This window comes from Pagrus major, chromosome 14 (assembly GCF_040436345.1).
Source record: "Pagrus major chromosome 14, Pma_NU_1.0".
NCBI lineage: Eukaryota > Metazoa > Chordata > Actinopteri > Spariformes > Sparidae > Pagrus > Pagrus major.
The window spans coordinates 13562047-13583111 of NC_133228.1; the positions used below are offsets into that span (position 1 = coordinate 13562047).

General features: G+C 40.2%; 3 protein-coding genes across 4 annotated transcripts in view; 2 read left to right on the plus strand and 1 right to left on the minus strand.

Moving 5' to 3' along the window:
- ccdc146 (coiled-coil domain containing 146) overlaps positions 1-2144 on the plus strand; it is a 52899-nt gene extending 50755 nt beyond the window's left edge. The window contains exon 23 of the mRNA XM_073480934.1: positions 1607-2144. Coding sequence (XP_073337035.1) covers positions 1607-1810 — 204 coding nt within the window. The 3' untranslated portion in view covers positions 1811-2144. The remainder of the gene's footprint in view (positions 1-1606) is intronic.
- A 2209-nt stretch (positions 2145-4353) lies between these two features.
- gsap (gamma-secretase activating protein) overlaps positions 4354-21065 on the minus strand; it is a 38976-nt gene continuing 22264 nt past the window's right edge. Inside the window, exons 26-32 of one of the 2 annotated variants that reach the window (XM_073480277.1) lie at positions 17486-17556; positions 17142-17236; positions 16261-16380; positions 9621-9682; positions 7594-7698; positions 6337-6433; positions 4354-6145 (exon numbers count right to left, since the gene is read on the minus strand). In XM_073480277.1, coding sequence (XP_073336378.1) covers positions 6045-6145; positions 6337-6433; positions 7594-7698; positions 9621-9682; positions 16261-16380; positions 17142-17236; positions 17486-17556 — 651 coding nt within the window. In that variant the 3' untranslated portion in view covers positions 4354-6044. Of the gene's footprint in view, positions 6146-6336; positions 6434-7593; positions 7699-9620; positions 9683-16260; positions 16381-17141; positions 17243-17485; positions 17557-21065 lie in introns of both variants that reach the window. The other variant, XM_073480276.1, reaches the window with a different exon arrangement.
- Positions 14238-15722, plus strand: LOC141008572 (urotensin-2 receptor-like). Its single transcript, XM_073481005.1, has 2 exons — positions 14238-14668; positions 14814-15722. Exons 1-2 carry the CDS (start codon positions 14270-14272, stop codon positions 15363-15365), a joined length of 951 nt encoding a protein of 316 aa, XP_073337106.1. The 5' UTR covers positions 14238-14269; the 3' UTR covers positions 15366-15722.

Sequence of the window (21065 nt, forward strand, 5' to 3'; positions counted from 1 at the left end):
CTGAGGAGAAAGACAAGATGATAGAGTGACAAAGAAAGAAGGAGTCGACGCGGGGCGGGAATCGATTAAGATTCTGAGGGACAATAGGGTCCGCTGTGTACCCGAACATGCACACAGTGAGACGGAGAAGCGAGTCGAAAACTCTGTAGGAGCTGGAATAGTTTTCACCACATGCACAGGACAAAAAGGGCAGACTGGCTGACAAACAGAAGTCGAGGCTGTCTGCACATACAGGGATCAGCTGTGTCTGAAACCAGTCCAGCTCTCTGCAGCATGCCGCTTCTTATCCTCATCTCTATATTCTCATCCTGCTTACAGCCGCTGGCCCACAAACCCACGATACCCATGAAACCTGTAGAAACTGAAATATTTGTCTTGTATATGAAGAGTTGAAAGGTTTCCCCTACTTTTCTAGTCCTTTCAAGCTTCTTCTTAAAATGTAAATGTGTTTCGTGAACCCGATAAGACAAATATGTGTTTCCCTGTTTATGTATCGGCTGTTCCAGCTATTTTTTTTTTTTTTTTTATGCATTCCTAGCCATTATTCCTGTTTTTGTGTGCGCTCCTTAGATCACATGCCAGCGGATAAACTGTTCATATGCATGAGAAAATCGCCATCTCTTTGAAGTCTCTCTGAGATTTCGGCACAGTTCATTTGCATGCTGTTGTGGGGTGAAAGTCAAAGGGAGGGCTGTAAGTGTCATGAGGACGTGTGCACACTGGAGGATTTTTTTTTATTCCTCCCCCCAGCAGGCGTCCGCCATGGTTACAAATTGATACATCAACCATATTGAGTTCAAATCAATTCAGTCAGCTACTGTCAGAATTCGATTAGACGGGGAAAGAAAGTTTCTATAATCCTGTTTTTTTTACGTTTGTGTGGTTAAAGTGTTTACTTGTTATCACATAATTACTGTTAACTAATTACAGCCTTGTTAAAAAGATAATTTTATGATAAATGTATGTATCTCTCTATCTTTAATACGAAGAGTACTTGAGAAAAAGTGTCACATATAAAATGTACTTAAAGATGCAATATGTAAGAATTGGCCACCTGTTGAATTCATACGCAAAACAAATGTTTTCAACTAAAATTCTTACATATTGGGCCTTTAAGTATCTTGCAATAAATTATACATATATTAACATGCATGTCGGATAATTAACGGATCTGATATTCAACTATTTTCTGATTATCGGATAATGCAGAATACTTTAATGTTTTTTATGTTAAGAAAACTAGTTTTTATTCGAGAAGCTCAGCTTGTTGTGTCTGGGTATTATTTTATTCCAAAAACATCCTGTATAACAAGCCTGGAGCATCTTTAATATCACTAATTTCTCTAATGTTCTCGATTAAAGTTAATATGAGTAAAAACATAATGAAAATTTAATCAGCCCAGTGATTCTGAGCTCAGGCACTTAACTGTACACTAGTGCCCTTGCATTTGTCTTAGGAAATTAAAAAAAAAGAAAAAAAAAATATTAATGATTCCATTTTCATGATTAAAATTCAAGAAAATCAAATTTAAACCATTTAGTCCAAGGTCAGGAAGTCTTACATCAAATATTAAAACTGCGTGTGTGTGTGTGTGTGTGTGTGCAGCTGGCTGAAGAAGAGGAGTGGATCCAGTTGCCTAATGGAGTGTACACCACAGCCGAACCTCGTCCCAACGCGTACATCCCGCAGAACGACGGCGCTCTGCCTCTGCCCAAACCCTACGGAGCCCAGGCCCCCTTCAAACCCTCCCAGCCTGGAGCCAACATGAGACACATCCGCAAACCAACGCTCAAACCCTTAGAGATATAGAAAACAACACGCAGGTTTTCAACATGTCCTCCAGAAACATGTAACTTCAATTAACAAACTTAAATTTAAATGCGCATTTTTAATTTTCTAAGATGTTTTCTTCATTTCTATCAGGTTTATTGATCTTTCTCAGTGCTGCTCCCTCCTCCTCCTCCTCCTCCTCTGCCTCTTGTGTCCTGTCCAGCATACCACTGCTGTTTTGGTCATGTGAGTGTGAGTGTGTACTTGTGGACTCCATCTGGTTTTAATCTTGTTTCCTTTTTTATATTTACTGGAAAGACGTTGTGTACACTCTTGCTTGCAGTAACACAAAATACTGTAGAAGAGTGGAAGGGAGGACAGAGGACACAGGGGGGATAAAATGTGTTTGTGTATTGTTACATCATGTCCACCAATAAAAAGCTTTGTATTTATTTCTGTACGCAGCAGCACATCATTATCGTCTTACTACCTTTCTCTTAAATGAGATGAATTAATTCACACTCAGGGACAGTGGAATATTTCAGCGTATTCTTCAGGCTCGTTTGCCGTTTCATCCGCCGCACTTGTAATCTCGCAGCTGATGAATGAATTGCAATGGGTTTAAGCTGTAAGCTGGGCTGAGAGTGCCTGAAATGATAAATGTAAATACAGAGAGGAAGACCAGGCAATGAAAGAGCATAGAGAATGACGAGAGAGGAGAATTATAATGAAGAGGAACGAGGGATGGCAGGCAGAAAAGGCGGCAGAGGAAAAAAATGGATAAAGTGGAGCTTTCAATGAGGTGGGAAGTTCAGAGGTGGTTATTTGAGCGAGCAAAAACAAAGTCACTTGCTTTTGAAGCTTCTAAAAAGTTACCGGAAGTCATCGTACGTGTTGTGAGCGTGTCTTGAAGCATATACTGTACCACGTGTCTATTTAAGTAGGCTAAACCAAAGTTCATAGCCACCATTACAATGATACACCTGTGATGCCCAGCTACTTCTGTACGTATGCAGTTGCTCAGGGATGCCGGTGGCTCATTCAACTCATTTGAATGCATAAAAATCATAATTTGATCCAAAAGTATGGAGACATGTTGGTGTTAAGAGGGAAAATAAACATCCAAATAGACTTTGGTGTGGTTAACAATCGAAATTGTTGAAATAGGATATAAGAAGGATTTCAAAACAGTTGGAATAGTTGGCTAAAAGTTTGATAAACATTTGAAACTATTAGCTAAAAGTAGTAGATAACAGATTTAAATATTTCCAAAAAATGAGTGGATAAACATTTGAAATGCTAACGTTAGCTAAAAGTTATTTAAATAATTAGCTCAAAAGAAAAGAAAAACAGTTAAAATACTTTGCTGAAAGTAAGTTAATGGATAAAAAAGTTGAAACTGTTGGATGAACTGTTGAAAATAATGAGCTAAAAGTGAGTTAATGGATGAGTAGTTTGCTACAAGTAAAGACTAGCCTGAGAACCTAAATTGATTAGTAGCATCTATCTAGTGGATAGATGATTGAAACGGTTAGCTATAAGTAGCCTAGGGGATAAATGTTTAATAATTAGCTAAAAGAAACATAAACAGTTGAAATAATTAGTTAAAACCGGACAGTTAGCTTACAGTAATGGATAAACTGATTAAATAAAAGTAAGTTAATGTATAAACAGTTGAAACAGTTCAACTAAATATAACAGAAACAGTTGAAATAATTGATAAACATCGCTTTAAGTAATGGATAAAAGGCTGAAGCAGCTGTGGTTAAATAGCTTTTATCCTAAGAAATAGATGAACTGTTACATGATGGTGCACTTGAACTCATCTTGAACTGATCTGATGGAAAAGTTTGAGCACCACCGGTGTAAGCTTAGTTTGCAATGCACAGTGTGAGAGCCGACTTCTTTAAAAAAAGGTTCAAGGCGGCAGCAGGTTGAGTTTATCTGATTTTAAGGAAGCCCTGTCCACCCAGTGATGTGATGTGTGTGTGATCATCCACTGCAAACTGATGGTGAGAGCTGTCAGATAAACTTAGCCCCTGACTGTTTGTGCTTATTAGCTGGCTACATAACACTGACTGCATAACAGAGTGTGGAGGAGGCAATCAGGTGGGGGAATGAGTGATTTATTTACATTTTATAGAGACATTCCCCAGAAAAGAAATAAATCAAGACGGCTGTACCAAGGTGGTACAGCACATGGTTAAAAAGAAATTGTGCAATTTGGCAAATGTGTATAAAAGCATGATGGGTGTGTGTTCTAGATAAATGTGACTCAGCGTGTACGATGACTGATGCTGAGTTTATTTCCGTGGAACTCTGCTGAGTCTGTCCAAAACACTCAGGAATTGTCAAGAATGAGAGTGCCCACTTACTTCTCTGCACAGCTTTTCAAGCGACAACCTATTGGACTGCGAGTGAGGTCGTTTCCTAAATTACCTCAAGGCTCCACAGTGCAACTGGCTCGCGACTTTTCAGGGTTCAAAGAAAATTCATCGGAAACAACGTGTGCCAAGACCTGTTGCCACGGAGCTTCTCTGCACACCATGCTCTTCAAAATATAAGACAGGAATACAGTGAACTTGAAAAAAGAAGTATTTATTCACAATTTCATTTACATAACTTTTGTGTAAACAGAAGAAGCATGACTAATCCCTTTTTATTCCGAGGAATGTTTTGTAATATCTCAAATAATAGCATGACATGATATGTAAATAATTTCCTGTATTTAGTCTAAGATGGTGCCAACATTCAGACACTTCGAAAAGGATGGTGAACACATGCCACACACCCACACAGCACCACTACCAAAGAATCTCTCTGCTTACAGTAAGCGCCCGCTCATGATTGACGGCACATGAGCAGGATATTGGAAGCAGATGTTAGGCGTGTGTCTGTGTGTAGGAAGGCTGAGTCACGTCTAAGTCTTCTGCTTATTACTTATCCTGTGCTGTCTCGTTAGATTTTATAGGCTCTAAAGCATTTTGTAGACTGATTTTGCCCACCCATAAGTGTGTTTTATTCCTTGTTTCTTATAGTAAAAGTTAAAAGGGTGACCTTTAATCGAAATTTAGCTTGTTTCAGACTATTCTAGTTGGCCAAAGTTCTTGTACGGTTGCTTTTGTCAAGATTTGAAAACTTTGGGTTTTGTAGAAAAACACATTTATAGTTCTCAAAGTAAGATAACATTTTGTGCTGTGCAGAAACAGATCTATACTTTCTAAATGTACCAGAGCGAGAATCAAAACATCTGAAATGAAAGCCATCCCTTTCTGCCAATAAAAGAGCCGGCAACAAACTTTTTTCTGAATTTCCTGAGCATTTCAGTCATGATGCTGATATTAGGTTTGAGACAATTTGGTTAAATGAATCCGCATCTCAGTTGTCTCAAAACTTGATAATCCTCTTTTCTTTGAGAACTTAATACGTAGACAATTAGTGTATTTCCTATGAAGAGTAATTCAGTTTACAACATCTTAATATCCAGTCTTTCTAAGTGCCACTTGGTCTCACCGAGTTATTCAGCTGCATAGATTCTGTATAAGTCATTGTTAAAATCAGATTTAATGCAGAGCAGGCACTGACCGACTATACCAAGAAGCTCTGTCTGTCGAGGCTTTTGTCAGCATGTAATCAAGTTGATGGGGTGCAGCAGCATTACAGGAAGCACAGGAGGATAAACAAGTGTGTTTGATTTATAAATACCGTTCGGCGTATTTGACATCGACATTCATAAATTGTTTGAGAGAAAGTGGAGACGTTGTGGAGAGAATTGTTAAAGAAATACGAGTTCGTATAAATAGCTGCCTGCAGTTATTGATTTTCACTCAAAATCCGAAAAGTATGTTTCTCCAAATTGAATTAAAGAATCTAACTGTGTTCCCTATTGTGTTTGATTTTATTCTGTTCGTCCATTGTTGAACTGTGTAAAAATAAGGTGCTGCATTACATCTTTCTCTCTCGCATCACATCTATTTTTTTCATCCACCCAGCCTCCTATTCATCTTTCTTTTTCTGGGCTTCTCCACCCATCTATCCCTCCGTCCCACCCTAATTTGTCATCAAACTGTTGTTTATGAGAGCTCTGCCTTTCAATCTCTTCATTCATCTTTTACTTCTCACCCTCCATCATCCACCCACCCGTTACTTGTCCTCAAGGCCCAGTCAATGATGACTCTTCTCTCAAACACATTTTCCCCCTCATCTGATTCCCCCCCCCCGATCCATCCATCCCCCTGTCCCTCTCCGCTCCTCCCTCTCCCATCCCCATCCTTCATTTCTCCTCAAAGCCCAGCAGTATTAGTGTCTGTTTCAGAGCTGTCTCCTCCACGAACCTGGCGTCCACGTTCTCCTGCTCCTCGAAAGGGTTCAGAGCTGCAGCACAGGAAGAGGAGTTAGAGAGAGATGCAGCTTCTTATAGCACACCACAGACAACCACACACTTCCTTTCTTTCTCCTTCACTGCTGAGTTCTGACCAAGCACGCGCATAAACACACAAGCTCTGTCTTAATCCTCCAAAGGCAGGATACACACACACACACACACACACACGTTCATACACTACCTTGTTCCTCTATATCAGAGAGTATTTTTGCCAGGTAGGTAAGAGGCAGAAACTCAGGTCTGAAGCCTGGCTTGTCTCTGCCGGTGAATGCAAATCCCTGAGGAGGAAGGAAAAGCAAAAACATAACTGTGGGTTCTGCAGCTTTTTCCGGCATACACACAGTCAAGACAAATCTGCAGCAATTCTAGATACTGCTCACCTTGACTCACTCGTTTCCTCTTATGGATAAAGTTGGCTGCTGTTTAACTTTTAAGGGCAGCCATACATTCTTAGCTGTCACTGCATTGGAGTGCCACTGGCTCTCCATGCCAGTGCGCTGGCCAATTAGCTGACTAAAAATGGGCAGTAGCATCAGGAAGTGATAGATACTGCGTAAGCTGTATAGCTGGGGTCATTGTTTAAATATATTTAATGAAGAAGGCCCAGAAGAACTTTTTTTCTGCAAGTGCAACACTGCAGAAAAAGGCACCTTTCTGTGGAGTTAACACTTCTGGAAAGATTGCTTCAGATCAAAACTGTGGTAACAGTGACAATACCTCCAATCTAATTTAGCTAATTTAACAGAGCCGAAGGGGACTCATTATTATACTGTAAATGCTTTTCTTGCAAGACACCCTGCGCCTCCTCTGATTGGCTCGTATCTCTTTTTCGACAAGAGAAGGAGAGAAACACACAAGACAGGTGCCTTCTTCTCATAATTTATTTATTTTTTAAAGCAACCAGGGGCGGAGCTGACACAGCAGATTCTAACCTACTCTTTCCCAGTTAAACACACCGACCTCTTCGGTTGACGCAGCGAGTGAGTGAACTAGCGGCAGCCCACCCTATGCCTGTCCCCTTTGCCTAGCCCGGAGACACTCAGGATACTCTGGAAGATGAGTGACCCTGAGGAGAGCAGCTCAAAGAGGTTGATGTGTTTACTGGGGAAACTACAGCTCACAAACCGCTGCATCAGCACAGCAAGTAGAACAGACACAACGAGAGCTGACTGAGTTAATGGTTTTAGTCAAGTGTAGAGAACCCAACCATCAAAGGCAACCAATAATAGGCGGAATAGGGCGGGTCTTAGCTCAAAGCACCGCTGTGGCGAACCTGTTAGCATGGCAGTGGACTCAGTTGACCATTTCATCACTAAATATTTAATTTCACACTCATATCTGGGAGATTTTTTCCTATTGCTTGTTTGCTAGTTGCAGTGCTATAAGAGAGAAGAGTATGTACTCTGTGCAGCATGTGTGTCACACTGCACTGCATTACCTTGTTTTTGTTGTGTTTCTCCAGCAGAGTCCTGACATAATCTCTGGAGATTGAGGCTGAGCTGACAGGATGGTCCCACATATGGTAAATCCTCTGCTCCATAGGCTACACACACACACAAACACACACAATAGAGTTTACATTTTAGGCATGTAGCGAATGTTGTCATGATTAAAAATTATCCCTGAAGCATGTGAACATCTGTTCCTTTCTATTTTGCCAACTGAAACTCCAAACCATTATAGAGGAGTTGACTGCTAATGAGGGCTTCCAGAGAAACCTCATTTTTCAGTGCGGTGAAATGAACACCATGGTCATAAATAACACTTGAGCAAACAAAGATTACAGGTGTGACTGACGGTACCCAAAGAACGCAGCTTTTCCTCAGGGCTACTGTCCAGCTTCAAACCCGCTGCCAAGGTTATAGAGAAAAGCTGCTGCGTGCTTGAATGAATCATTACGGATTGTGTCAAAATCAGTGGTGAGGAGAACCAAGTTTAGACAAGCACGACCAGGTACTCTATACAAGTCACGTATTTGCAAGCAGACATGAATTTTGTCAGCAAATTCAGTTAGCTACAGAACATTTACACCTAGCTGTTACTGAGTTTAAATATTGTAAATACTAGTATAGTGTAGGGCAACCTGTTTAAGGAAGTTTGATATGAAGCTTTACCTCGACAGCAGTAAGCACAAAGGTGCATTATTTCCACCTTGAATAGAGGGGAAATGTACTTTACTTCATTAACGTAAAGAGAGGAGATGGAAAAAAGAAAAGACTCAAGAGGGTAACAGAAAGAACTGGAGTCTCTGGTGAGTGCTGAACTGAGTCAGAGGCTGAAGTGAAGACAAAAACACGAAAACACCTGTGATCAAACTCACGCAAATAACATCAAGAATAATCAACTAGCTTGTTAGCCTCAGCAAGCTTGGTAGCTTTTAGCTAAAGGGTCATTTTTCAGTAGGCAGGCTTCATTCAGCTCGCCTCAGCTCCAATCACTCTCCAATTCTTCGCCCATTTTTGTATTATCTGCAAGTTGGGCTGAGTTGGGCACTGCCAAGACGGCGACGGCCAGAGCCACCCACAGTGAGCTTCACAATGGCTCTTCAGAAACCAATGGATGCCGCCACAGTGGCTTTGTCTACAATTTACAGTCGATGGGATAAACAAACACAAAATGGGAATTATGGGGGTGCTGGCTTGGGTCAAGCGATTTGGCGCAACACCTCCTGTTTTCAAACTCTGTGGGAGTGTGTGTGTGTTGTACCTGCTAATCTCTCCTGCCTGCCAAACTCACCCAACAAACGTCTGATGGGCAGGAAACGGAACAGAAACACTAAACACTCAACATTCCTCTGATCACAATGCGGACGGAACACAAACACACACATACAGACACACGCACGCACACTAAGCTACACAAGAAATATACTGTTCCCACACAGGAACACGTGGATGTTACACAAGAGTTAGGGACACACATAAACACACAGACTCAGTAGACAACTACCTACACTACCCCTTCCCCAACACAGACACACACACGCATACACACATACACACACCAGCCAGTTACACAAGTGCTTTGTGATTGGCTTGAGGCTGGCTTGAGGGAGATGAGACCTAAAATAACTTCAAACTCTTAATTGGACCAGAATGGGAAGTTTGGGGAGAAAACCATTCGAGAAAAGATCAAAACTTCCTCCTCATAATAGATGAGATTATAATAGCCTCATGCATTGTTGTACTCCCGGTACCGTCCAGGCTGAGAAATTCACCTCGGCCATGTTCTGGTCCATTTGCACACTTCACATCTCATGGTTTGGACAGCTGATACAATGCCAAGGATTTATTTTGGGAGCTATTACGCCAGAAAGAAATGGTTGAGTGAGCTCCTTTAATCTTTCCCTGTTAGATAAACTAATCTAAACTCTCCTGGCCCTGCATAAAAACCTCATATCTGGCCACACACACACACACACACACACACACACACACACACACACTCAAACACATGCAGAAGTACCTCAGGGAGTCTCTTAAGTATGCTGAACTTCAGTCTCTCGTTGGCATCACTGTTGTCCAAGTCTAGACACAAAGAGAGAGGACAAGAGAGGAGACATGGTGCTAATTACTCATCTCACATGGGAGGACACATAATGCCATGTAACACCTTTACACACCTCTCTATTGTACTGTCTATGTAAGTTGATATCTCAAAATCCTTTGAAAGGAAACATGGAATTAAAGAGTTATTATTTTATTTTTCTTGAGACGCAACAGGTTAAATAAACACAAATAAAATATGCTGATTTCCCTAGATACAAATAAAGCATTGGAGGGATACTTCACCTGTATATTTTATTCATGTTTCGGCAAACAATGCTTCAGAAGTAGATTCTTATTTTGGCTTTAAGAAATTCAGTAGGGTGTTTTTTTTGTGTTGCAGTGAGATTCATTAGTTCAAAAAGAAAGCAAAGCAGGCAGACATCCTGACATCCTTTGACCAGGCAGCTTGTTTCAGCAGCACATGGATGATTCCCAGTTGCTCAAAAGCTTTACAGCACCAAATATTGGCAACATTACTGCAGCTGTTGCACCCGATAATCGTTTTTACTTAGTTATTAGCCACGCTAGCAACGTAGCTCTATGTCTGTCAGCTGGTAAGTGACCATTTTGGTCCAGACTGAAATATCTCAACAAATATCAGATGAATCATAGTGAACAGACCTCAATGTTCCCAAGAGAATGCGTTCTAATGATGTTGGTGAACCCCTAGCGCCATCATTAGGGTCAAAATTTTAGCTTGTGAAATACTAATGACATTCCACGCTAATGATGTGCTAAAATGCTACACTAAGACGCTAAACATAGTAAACATTATATACACTAAACATCGACATGTTAGCATTGTCATCATGACTATCCATGGTGCATTCATTTACCTTCTGAAGTTGGAAGTTGGAGCTAGGAACGATGTCATACACAAGTTGACCACGTTCCAGAACAACAAGTTGGAATACCAGTTCTAGCCAGGTTAGCCACTGTTAGCAATACCAGTTGATAACAACGCATATCATGGTATTCTGTGCATAAAAACACTGAAGCAACATGTCCACAGAGAGAAATTGGACAGCACTGTTTGTAAGACTGATTTAATGAGACACAAATAAGACAGAAGTGCTAATAAACAACAACTGTGATAAGCGTAGTAGCCATCTTGGATTTCGAGGACTTTCCAAGTCTGAATTCTGAATTCAGGGGACGTTTCAGTTGAAACTGCAGAACTCGGACATTACGACTTCCCAGTTCAAATGGAACGCACCATAAATGCAGCTTGACTAGCTGAGTACAGTCTTGCAGAGACAATAACATAGCTGTGGACTGAAAAGTAAGTCTGATAATAGGACCTCTTTTGTTTTACCTCATGATTTACGTAAATTGCTGACAGAAAAAAAAAAGTTGCGGCACATAGTACTGTGTTGAAGTGTTGAAGCAGGCTAAGTAAGACTGGTGTGATTGGGAATTCTATATGTTTGTGTGAGTTTTTAATGAGACAGAAAGTGCACACCTGACCAGCTGCCAATTACCCAGGGTAAAATAGGAGAACTCTAAATAGATATACTGTATATACTTATTTGATTAATCCCTGGGGAGAAGTGACGCATGAACCCTTACTTCAAAGTCCTGAGACATCCTTTTCTCTCACTTTGAAGTTTGAAACCCTTTGGACTCTGTCCTTTAAATAAGCTTTTCATCTTCGAGGATCTTTGTTTGTTCTCTTCATGAGAAAGAGACATGTAAACCACAACAAGAGTGATGAGGACGGCCAGATATTTTGATTTAGTGCCAGGTCCCGATTTTTGGGCTTTGAACAATGTATTCTCCATGGTATGAAATCCACACCAAGACATACAAAATACACAATATCAGTATCCCCATCATAGCTAATCTTAACCTCTGAAATCTCAGTTCATACAAGGGAAGAAGTATACAAAGAAAAGGAGGGGTGTTGCTTGTTTCATGTGTCAAACGGGTAAACCTTCACAAGTAATAACAACCGGTGAAGTCAGATGACTGCAGCATCCGGCCAACGTGCTCTACCAGTGGTCACAGCTGTGTGTGGTGACCTGCTTTTACAGGTTCAATGGTCACGAGTTAGTTACTCTTCAGCGGACCTCATAAATGCTGTTCCACTATGTATATGTGGCAGCCTTCCTTAAATCAATGATAGAATAGGATCTTATAAAATAAAAAATAAAAAAACATATGAACTTATTGCCTTATGCTAACAACTGGCTAGCTGTCTAGGTTGGCTTTTGAGCTTGGATATCACTCAGCATTAAAGAACAGAGCCAGTGTTAGCAGCAGCAACCTGCTTGTTAATTCTGCAGTGCAGTGGATCTAAAGATTTTCTCACAGAAAGACACTCAACTGGATCTAGCTAGCTCGTTGGCAGATGTTTTTTTGGGTTTCTGGGGTAATTCATAAAGTAGTTCATAATAGGTGCTGCACAGTCTCAGCCACCTTGGTAGCTGTGGTAATGCAAAAAATATAACTTGTTACTGAGAAAAAATATTATTGTTTAGTCAAACTGTTTATGTCAAAACATATTGTGAGTCTTAGATGAAAGTGAGCATGACTGTGATACATTAGTAGGTCTGTCAGGTTGAGGCTGCACTGCAAGGTGCTTCCAACTAAATGCTTACTCCAGCTACTCCAATTTGCCAATTAGAACCAAAACACAAAATACAGCTGAGGCTGATGGGGATGTCGATAGTTTTGCAGGTATTCAGTCATAAACCTCATCCTGAGGAGAACATGAATTTTATGCTAATCCATCCAACAGCTGTCGAGGCATTTCCATCTGAATCATAACTGTCAGTACTAAAGCAAAAGTCAGAGGGTCGCCAGGGGTCAGGAGACTTTATCCTAAGGGGAACATGATTGTCTTTATAAAATTTAAAAGCAGTTCATAGTTGTAATATTTTCAGTCTAGATCAAAATGGTGGATCAATGGAAATAATAAGAATATTTTATGTTGATTGTGAACTTTGTCAAGCATCCAGTTCAACAACTGTGCTTTAGAAGTGGAACATTCACACGCTTTGGTTACCTTTGCACCTACTGTGCAATTTCTATCGAATATATCAATTTATGTACAAAACCATCTCAGGGATATTTTTTGTATCATTGTTATTATTATGTATCATTATTAAATTAATTTGTTTGCTGATATGTTTGGAAATGGAGGATAAACAAGAAAGTGTGCTGTAACAATTCAGTCTGTATTGTTTGTTTTAAATAAACTCATAATATTTTCACATTTTTGGTGTTTTCCTCTCTGTGCATAATTTGCATGACGTACAATAGGGAATGCTACCATGCTATTATTAGCCAATATTAGCAGCAGCAACTAGCTTGTTAATTCTGAAGCATAGTGAATCTCAGAGAAAGACGCACACATCTGTGAAGAGCAGAAACACACATTCTCGATTGTCGAGCCTAATGGACTTAGCAAGCTTGTTGGCATGCGGTTAGCCTGCTGGGTGACTGAGCATACAAATACTTTTGACTGATATTATTAGAGTCACTGGGAGAAAAAAATCTAAATCCCATATCAAATTATTTAATTATTTTGAGTTTTTTATATATTTTTTACAATATGTCTTAATTCATATTGAACAACTTGGGGCTCCATTCTAAGGCTGTTCACACCTGTCTTGAAATATGTAGGCTAGTTGTTTTTTGGGTTTCTGGGGTAATTCAGAAAGTAGTTCATAACAGGTGTTGTACAGTATAGCCACCTGTGTGACTGTGGTATTGCAAATAAATATAATCTGATTCTAAGCAGTTCATTATAAAAAAGGAGAAAAAAAACTATATCATCAGTTATTAAGAAATGTTTGGTTATATAATTTGTCAAAACAGTTTGTGAGTCTTAGGTGAAAGTGAACAAGACTAAGAACCTACATTAGCAGCTCTGCGGAACACTGCTTTCAGTTAAATGCTTACTCAAGCATGCTAACATGCTGGTGTTAAGCAGAAGTATTGTTTACTGTGTTAACCAGCTTAGTTTAGCACGTTAGCTTGCTAAGTCCAGGTGATGCTGATCAAAGTGTCACTAGTTTTGCAGGCATTTAGTCATGAACCTCATTCCTGAGGGGAACATTTATATATAACAAATCTAAAGGTAGTCCATCAAACATCTGTTAAGACATTTCAATCAAAACCAAAAATGTCAACCTCATATGATCAAGGCTTGGTGTCCTCTTGGAACTTCACATAAAGTTCATAGTTGTTATATTTCAGTCTAGATCAAAATGGTGGATCAATGGACCAGCTGACACAAGCATGGCTATTAAGAATATTTCATGTTGATTGTGAACTTTGTCAAGCATCCAGTTCAACAAATGTGCTTTAGAAGTGGAACATTCACATGTTCTGGTAACCTTTGAGGGGACATAGAGTGTCATGTAAATTTAGTGTTGACGAAAACCTTCCCCTCATACACATAAAGACCACAGACCACTAGACCGAGGGTATATAAAACTAGTAAGTGGCTGTCACAGTAACAGAAACTAGGGCATACAGCCTGAAACAGCTCAATCTTTCCAATTTGCTTCAGTGAAGTCTCATCACTTCTTCATCATCTTCCTCCATCATTCCACCTCCATGATGACTGTTGACGGCAGCTCCAACACCTCTTCCTCCCTCTTCTTTAACAACTGCTCCTACTCAGGACCACCTCTGACCTCCTGCCTCTGGCCCTGGTACATCGTTGCTAGTGTGATTGTTGCAGTCAGTTTCCTGCTTGGTATGCCTGCCAACTTCACGGTGATCGTAAAACTCAGTCGACATCTGCACGGCTCCTCGATCTCGCAGCGACTCTTCTTCAGCCTGGCGGTGTCGGACGTACTCTGCCTGCTCTGCCTGCCTGTTGGTGTGGCCATTTTCATCAATGGACCAAGTTTGTCACATGGGGTGTGTCAGCTTTTCTTTTACTTCTTCTTTTTCTGCATCACCTCCGACGTAAACATCCTGGTGCTGATAAGTATTCAGAGATACTACCAGGTAGGTCACTGACATTCGCACAAAGTTTTGTTTTTTGAGGGGAATTAAGTTACAAGTAGCAATAAAGGTTTTGAAGCAGTGAGAGCAAAAGCAGATAAAAATGCCAAAGATCAAAACCCTGTCATCCTTTTTTTTTATTTGCCAGGTTCTTCACCCCAAAAAGTGGGAGAAGCTGGGCCGGATATGGCAGCGGTTGCTACTGTTCAGTGTGTGGATGCTCGGAGCCCTGGTGGCTCTTCCGGCTGTGTTTTTACTAACCGAGGTGAAAAACGAGGATGATTGGACCGACAGTCGTTCCTGCAGGAATCAGAGGATCACACCGTTGCTTGAAGCGGTCTACATCTCCTTTATTGTTTTCTGCCATCTAGTCTTGTTCTACTTCTACCAGCTACTTGTTAGAGGAGTCCACCGAACTAAAATGGCTGACAAAAAAAAGCCTAGAGTGACTAAACTTTTCATCCGAATAATCGCTGCTTCACTGGTTGTTGGCTTTTTTCCTCTTGTTCTTCGCGTGGTGTATGTGGTGGCGCTTTTCACAGAATCAGCCGAACTGCTTCATGTTAGTCAGATGCTGACCTTTGTGGAGTGTTTTTACTTCTTCAATCACTGTCTGAATCCATTCCTGTATTTCTTTGCCTCGCGGCATCAGCCAGGGGGGGGAAAGAGTCTCCTCATGCCCCTAAATGACAACTCCTAATATGGACACTGCATTATGAACAATTTCATATTTCATACTCATGTGGTTTGATGCACATTAACACAATGTGCTAAACTTGGTCTAAATGATGGCCTTGGAAATACTGTATACAGTTTTGCATTTAAAATTTAAAATGTTTGTGTCATTTTCCTGTTGTTTACTGTTGCTGTCTATATCTATAATTCTGTATTTCTACACGCATCATTTTTACAATATTATTGTTTGTCCTCCATCTTTAATATGGACTGCTGTTTGTTTTAGACAAACTATGATAATACTTTTTATGTTTTGTCCTCATTTTATGCTAGTACATCGTGTGAGTTATGAACAGAGAGAAAAAATTAAACAATGGGTTTTTTGTTGTTGTTTTTCTTGTTTTGTTTTTGGGTTTAGCAGTTTTAGCAGGTCCTATGTTCACTATATTAGTTTAGCGTGTTAGCATGCTAACATTTGGGAAATGGCTTTGGTTGAAAAGAATAACATTAGTTTTGCAAATATTTGGTCATAAACCAAAAAAGTAATAGTTCAATCAAAAGTTATGGTGTCACCAAAGTGATTACGATTGACTGAGTGGAACATGAATGTCTGTACCAAATTTAAACCATCCAATCATTTTTGATAAAATACCGGAAATACTAAAAACCACAAATGTCAACCTCAAAGTCAGAGGATCACTAGGATTATCCACTGAGGATCATGAATGTCAGGTAAAAAACTATAGTTGTTAAGAAATTTCAGTCAGGAAAGCCAACCGATAGACACCGCCATCAGTAGAAAAACGACTCCACACTCTATCACCATACATGATTATATTTTCTTGTGAAACTTCACAGATAGGCAAAGGAATTTTTAGCAGTGTGTGTTTCAGTTTGTGTGTGTGCGTGTGCGTGTGTACCTGTCATGAGCCGAGACACAAAGGTTTCAGTGAGCTGCAGGACACCGTGGTCAATGTACTGTAGGAAGGTGTGATGAGGGAGGCAACGAACGGCAAACAATGCCAACAGTGTGTGATAGCCTGGAGAAAAGAGACAGGCAGAGAGAGAAAAGGTAGAAGAAAAAGAAGAAACTTAAGCTTTTGAGGTTCCTCATAACAAAGGAAAAGGAAAACAATCTTTCAGCTAAATGCTGATTTTTAGCAGGTATAATGATTATTACATTTGCTGTCTTAATTTGGTGCATTAGCTTGCTCACATTTGGTGATTAGCTCTAAACACGGTAGAGCAAAGGCTGATGGGAATGTAATTAGTTTTGAAGTGTTTAGTCATAAATCTAAGTATCTGACATAGATGTATTCCGCTAGCTTGGCTCAAAACATGATAAAAAGGCATCTAGACAGCAATGTGTAATTATTTTCTCAACTTTTATTTACCAAAGTGAAAACAACCTCAGCATGCCTGCTGTTTTACAGCCTCCCACTCACATTTACACCTGCAGCCTCAGTGTTAAAGGTGCGCAGCCTTGCCTCGAGCCATTTCTCATTTCCTTTCCCTTCCCAGGACAGCTCAGGATTCTACCTCTCCAAATCTACTCATGAGCGACTAAAATCAAGGGATTGTGCAACAGGGGGTTTTTATGCCACAAAAATTGGCAAATTAATTCAAATAATCGAAAATGTATGCACTATGCTAATGTTTAAACATATTTTTGGTTACATTAGTGCTGAAGAGAGCAGGTCTGTCCCGCAGTGCAAACACACATTGTTATTCTGATTGAGACAGACAGACTGGATTAAAACAATTAAATGTGTAAGAGTGCGTGTGTGTGTGTTGATGGTACCAGGTGGGAGGGGCAGGCAGAGACCCCTCATGGCTTCCAGGATGCGAAACATGAAGTGAAACACGGACCACTCGCCTGGACTGCCCCGCTGTGTGCTGGAACTCACACACACACAAAGCAAACATTTGGATGGGGAACGTTACGTAACGGGAGCGCACACGTGAAGAGGGGTCATCTATCATTTGCACATGTGGAAACACACACAGCGGGGAGTGATGGGGGTCAGGAGCACACATGCGTAAAGATGAACACACACATTCTGTCAGCGCTTTCCGCTTTACATTAAACCGGTTAGAAACATGACTTTTAAAACACACACACACCGACAAGGGAGGGCTACTCACAAGCACAAAACACACGGGCCAAGTTTATACTTCAGCCAGACTGACTCCAGCATGTGTCTGATGAGCTCCAGCTAAACACACACAAACACAGAGACACGCACATGTTAGTGCTTAGGGAAGGAGATGCTCCATTAGATTACAATGAAACATTTTCCTCAACAGGCAGCTTGAGTCACAGCCCTGAAAACATGCAATCTAGACGTTCTGTTATGATGATGTTTTCTTCGTGGAAATGAACTCTTCTGTTTCCTCACTTCCCCTTTTTTTCCCCCAACTTCTCATTTTCATTTCCAAAGAACAAGAGTAATGCGCTGGGTCAGGGTGTGAACACACATTTCAGCACGCATACACCCACATCATTTCACCACAAATCTGTCAGCCTCCGGATGATTCTGATGCACCTGACTCGTCCGAAAACGTGCCTGCTGCGTGCTGGAACAAGCACACACACGCACACCCTTCTTTCCACAAATCTCCACCCTCTCATCTACTGTAGAATAACAGGAAGACGATCTGCCTTGTTCACATCCTGCACACCAGTGGGAAACCCACAACCAGCCCAAGCGAACACCACCGGCAGCGTCCTCTGGTGACCTCAGGGTGGGAATTTCAATTAGCTTCACTTATGTAACGGACAGAAACAAAAGCTGCGTCAAAGACAAATGTAATAATAACCCCCACTGTTTTTCTTCTTCCCCTGAACAAATGTGATGGTTTTTTTCACTTTTGACACATCCTTTATTAAAAATATTGCAAAAAATAATCTAATTAGCATATTTCCTGTGCTCATTTGTTACAATGTCTGTGAACAAGAGAGGATTCACAGAAATATCAAGGTGATCACTGCATCTCACGATCCTGCATCTCTTAACACTCTGAAGTAATTTCTAACCCTAGCAGGGTCTCACACACACACACAGATATTTTAAAGCTTTTTACATTAAAAAGGGACACTGTGTAGTTTTGGAGAAGAAATTCAAACTCATTATTTTTATTTTTACAATATCAATGAGGTAATAATTTAAACTCTGTGTGTCACTGAAGCTTGTATTAAAGTATTCACTTGTCTGTATGTTTGTTTCAGCGAACATTTCTTCCACTGGTCTGTTAACAGTTTAAACTGAATGTTTGATTTAGTTTCAAATTCTTATCCTCCAAAATCAGTTATTCATTGTTTGACTAATTTGCAAAATAAATCATCCACGTTAATTTCTTTTCCAACTAACATCTCTTGAGCTCATTGTTGATGTAATCCAGTCCCCTTTAGATTAGTAACAAAGATAAAAATATGTGGCCGGGGTGTGTTTGTGCTGAACAGAAAGTCACACAAAAAGCAAAACAAGTGATTTAAAGCCACAGACTCACACACGCTATTCCCTGTGTGACTCTGCATTAGAATAAAATCTGGAATCAGCGATTTATCTTAATGAGCCTCGGTCCCGACAAAGAGCCTGGATTTACTCAGTGTGGCTTCCCTGTTGAGACAAAGTTTAATAACCTTGGGTATAGAATAACTTTTCTGCATAATTAAACATATTTTTGCCTATTTCAATTCATTGCATTACTTTTAATATGTATTTGCTGCTTTTAGTAAATCATATTCAGCTGTTTGCAGGTTGTTCTTTGCTCTGACATTGGCTATGTTATAAAAAGGAATGTACCACGGTTGTCTGTAGCAACAGGGACAGGAAATAAATAACTATGACAATAATGTGCTTTAGAGCTGTAATGTATCATAGCAGAAGTTCCCTGGCTCTTAAGAGCTGTAATCTGTTTCACCCCCAACTTCTCCCCTGTGTCAATGCAACCATTAGTCTCAATAAGCACTGACAAGAGGGGGAGATGTTCTTTATTTGTGGAAGGGAAGTCAGCCGTCTTTGAAACACTACCATCCTGAGTTTTTAAAGCATGAGTCAGCGTGATGTGTAAGTACATCGCCAACTGTTCTTTTAAAACGTCTCTGAAGGCTGTTTCTTCTGGGTCCTTGCATGAGTATGCTTTAATAAGTCCGGCTCCCTGGATTAGAAACTTTTTCACTTTCACTCAGCAGCATGGATTCAATAATCACCAGGTTTGTCTGTCGCAGGGGCAAATGCCAGACTGATTACAGACACGCCTATTTCATTACTTTCATTTCGAGTCTGGAGGTGCAGGTTCACGAGCCTGTTCTGCCGCGTTGAGCCAATCGACCGATCCGACAGTAAGCAGGGAGGATTTCTTTGGTCTTCTTCACTCTGTCATTTGCAATTCCATGAAGTCCCAAAACGTGGTTGCATCCTGCTTCCTATTCAATTCCAGCCTTACCCTTGGCCTGATTTAATAGTGTTGTGTTGATATATGCTGTATGTCTGCTTTCAGCGGCTGCTAGCTGTGAAGGGATTTACCTCCCAGGAATACTAAAGACTGACTTTACGGAACTGAGTACCTCTGGAGGGTACTGAGACGGAGAGTGGTTACGTCTTCCACTTGGTTATGCATATCCCACCTGCCGCTCTTTGGGTGGATACAAAGGGCAAAAGTTTGGTGAGACTGATAGACATTTATAGGCTGTAAATTCAAAGCAACATTTTGTAACTATTTTACCTTGAAACAACAGCATTAAAAATTGTTTTGCGGGTACATTGATTTGTAATAGGGAGACATCAACAACTATGTCGTTAAAACAGGATAATATTTTCTCATGTCCTCAGCTCTCTCTGATGTACGGAGTAAGGGTGTAACAACATTGTTTTGTTCATGATAACTGTGATATTAAAAAATTAAATATTGATTTTCGTGTTTGTTTTTTTTCTATTGCTATTGCAATTTCCTTATCATGAATTTGTTTGGCCATGATAATTGTGTCGTAAAAATCTGACTTTGTGACAGCCCTAATACAGAGTTTCTTGATGGACAAACACCTTTTCTTGTTGCTAAAGTAACCACTAACTGCTGTTAATTGTAGCTGCTAATTAGCTCAGATCCATCTAAAATCATCAGTTTGCCCGACCCTACTCGTATGTTATATTTGAGGCTTGTTACATCTTAAGTTGTCGCACTTGCTTGATGTTTGGCTGTGTTTGAGCAAAGTTGTACCCTTCTTGATAATAAGTAATGTAATCATTACAAATGCACATGTACAGCTCTATATTATCAATAGTGGTGTCTAAATGCATTGCGACATTTGTTTCCCTTTTTTTTCTCTTATTTTTTCCAATCTTTTTTTCCTTTTTGTTCTCCCTTTTATTCTTTTATCTTTTTTCAGTATCATATTAGGGTTATCATATCACTTTTAAGTGAATTGCAATATAAAACTGTAAGAGGGCCTATTCACAAAGACATATCACACATAATGTTGCTTTAAATCAATCTACAAAGTATACTGAAATAGTTTCTTGTTCTTTCTATAGTAATGGAAGTGTGTAGGGTATATGGGGAACATAAACACACTGAGTAGTTGAGAATGCATGTCCTAACCTGAGAGCCGATGTTTGTTTCAGAGGACCGACCCGATGGCTTCCAGCAACCCCTCTTAACTGAAGAGCCCACATCCATCTATGAGCTCTGTCAACCATTTAACTAAAGTGGAAAACTCACTGCC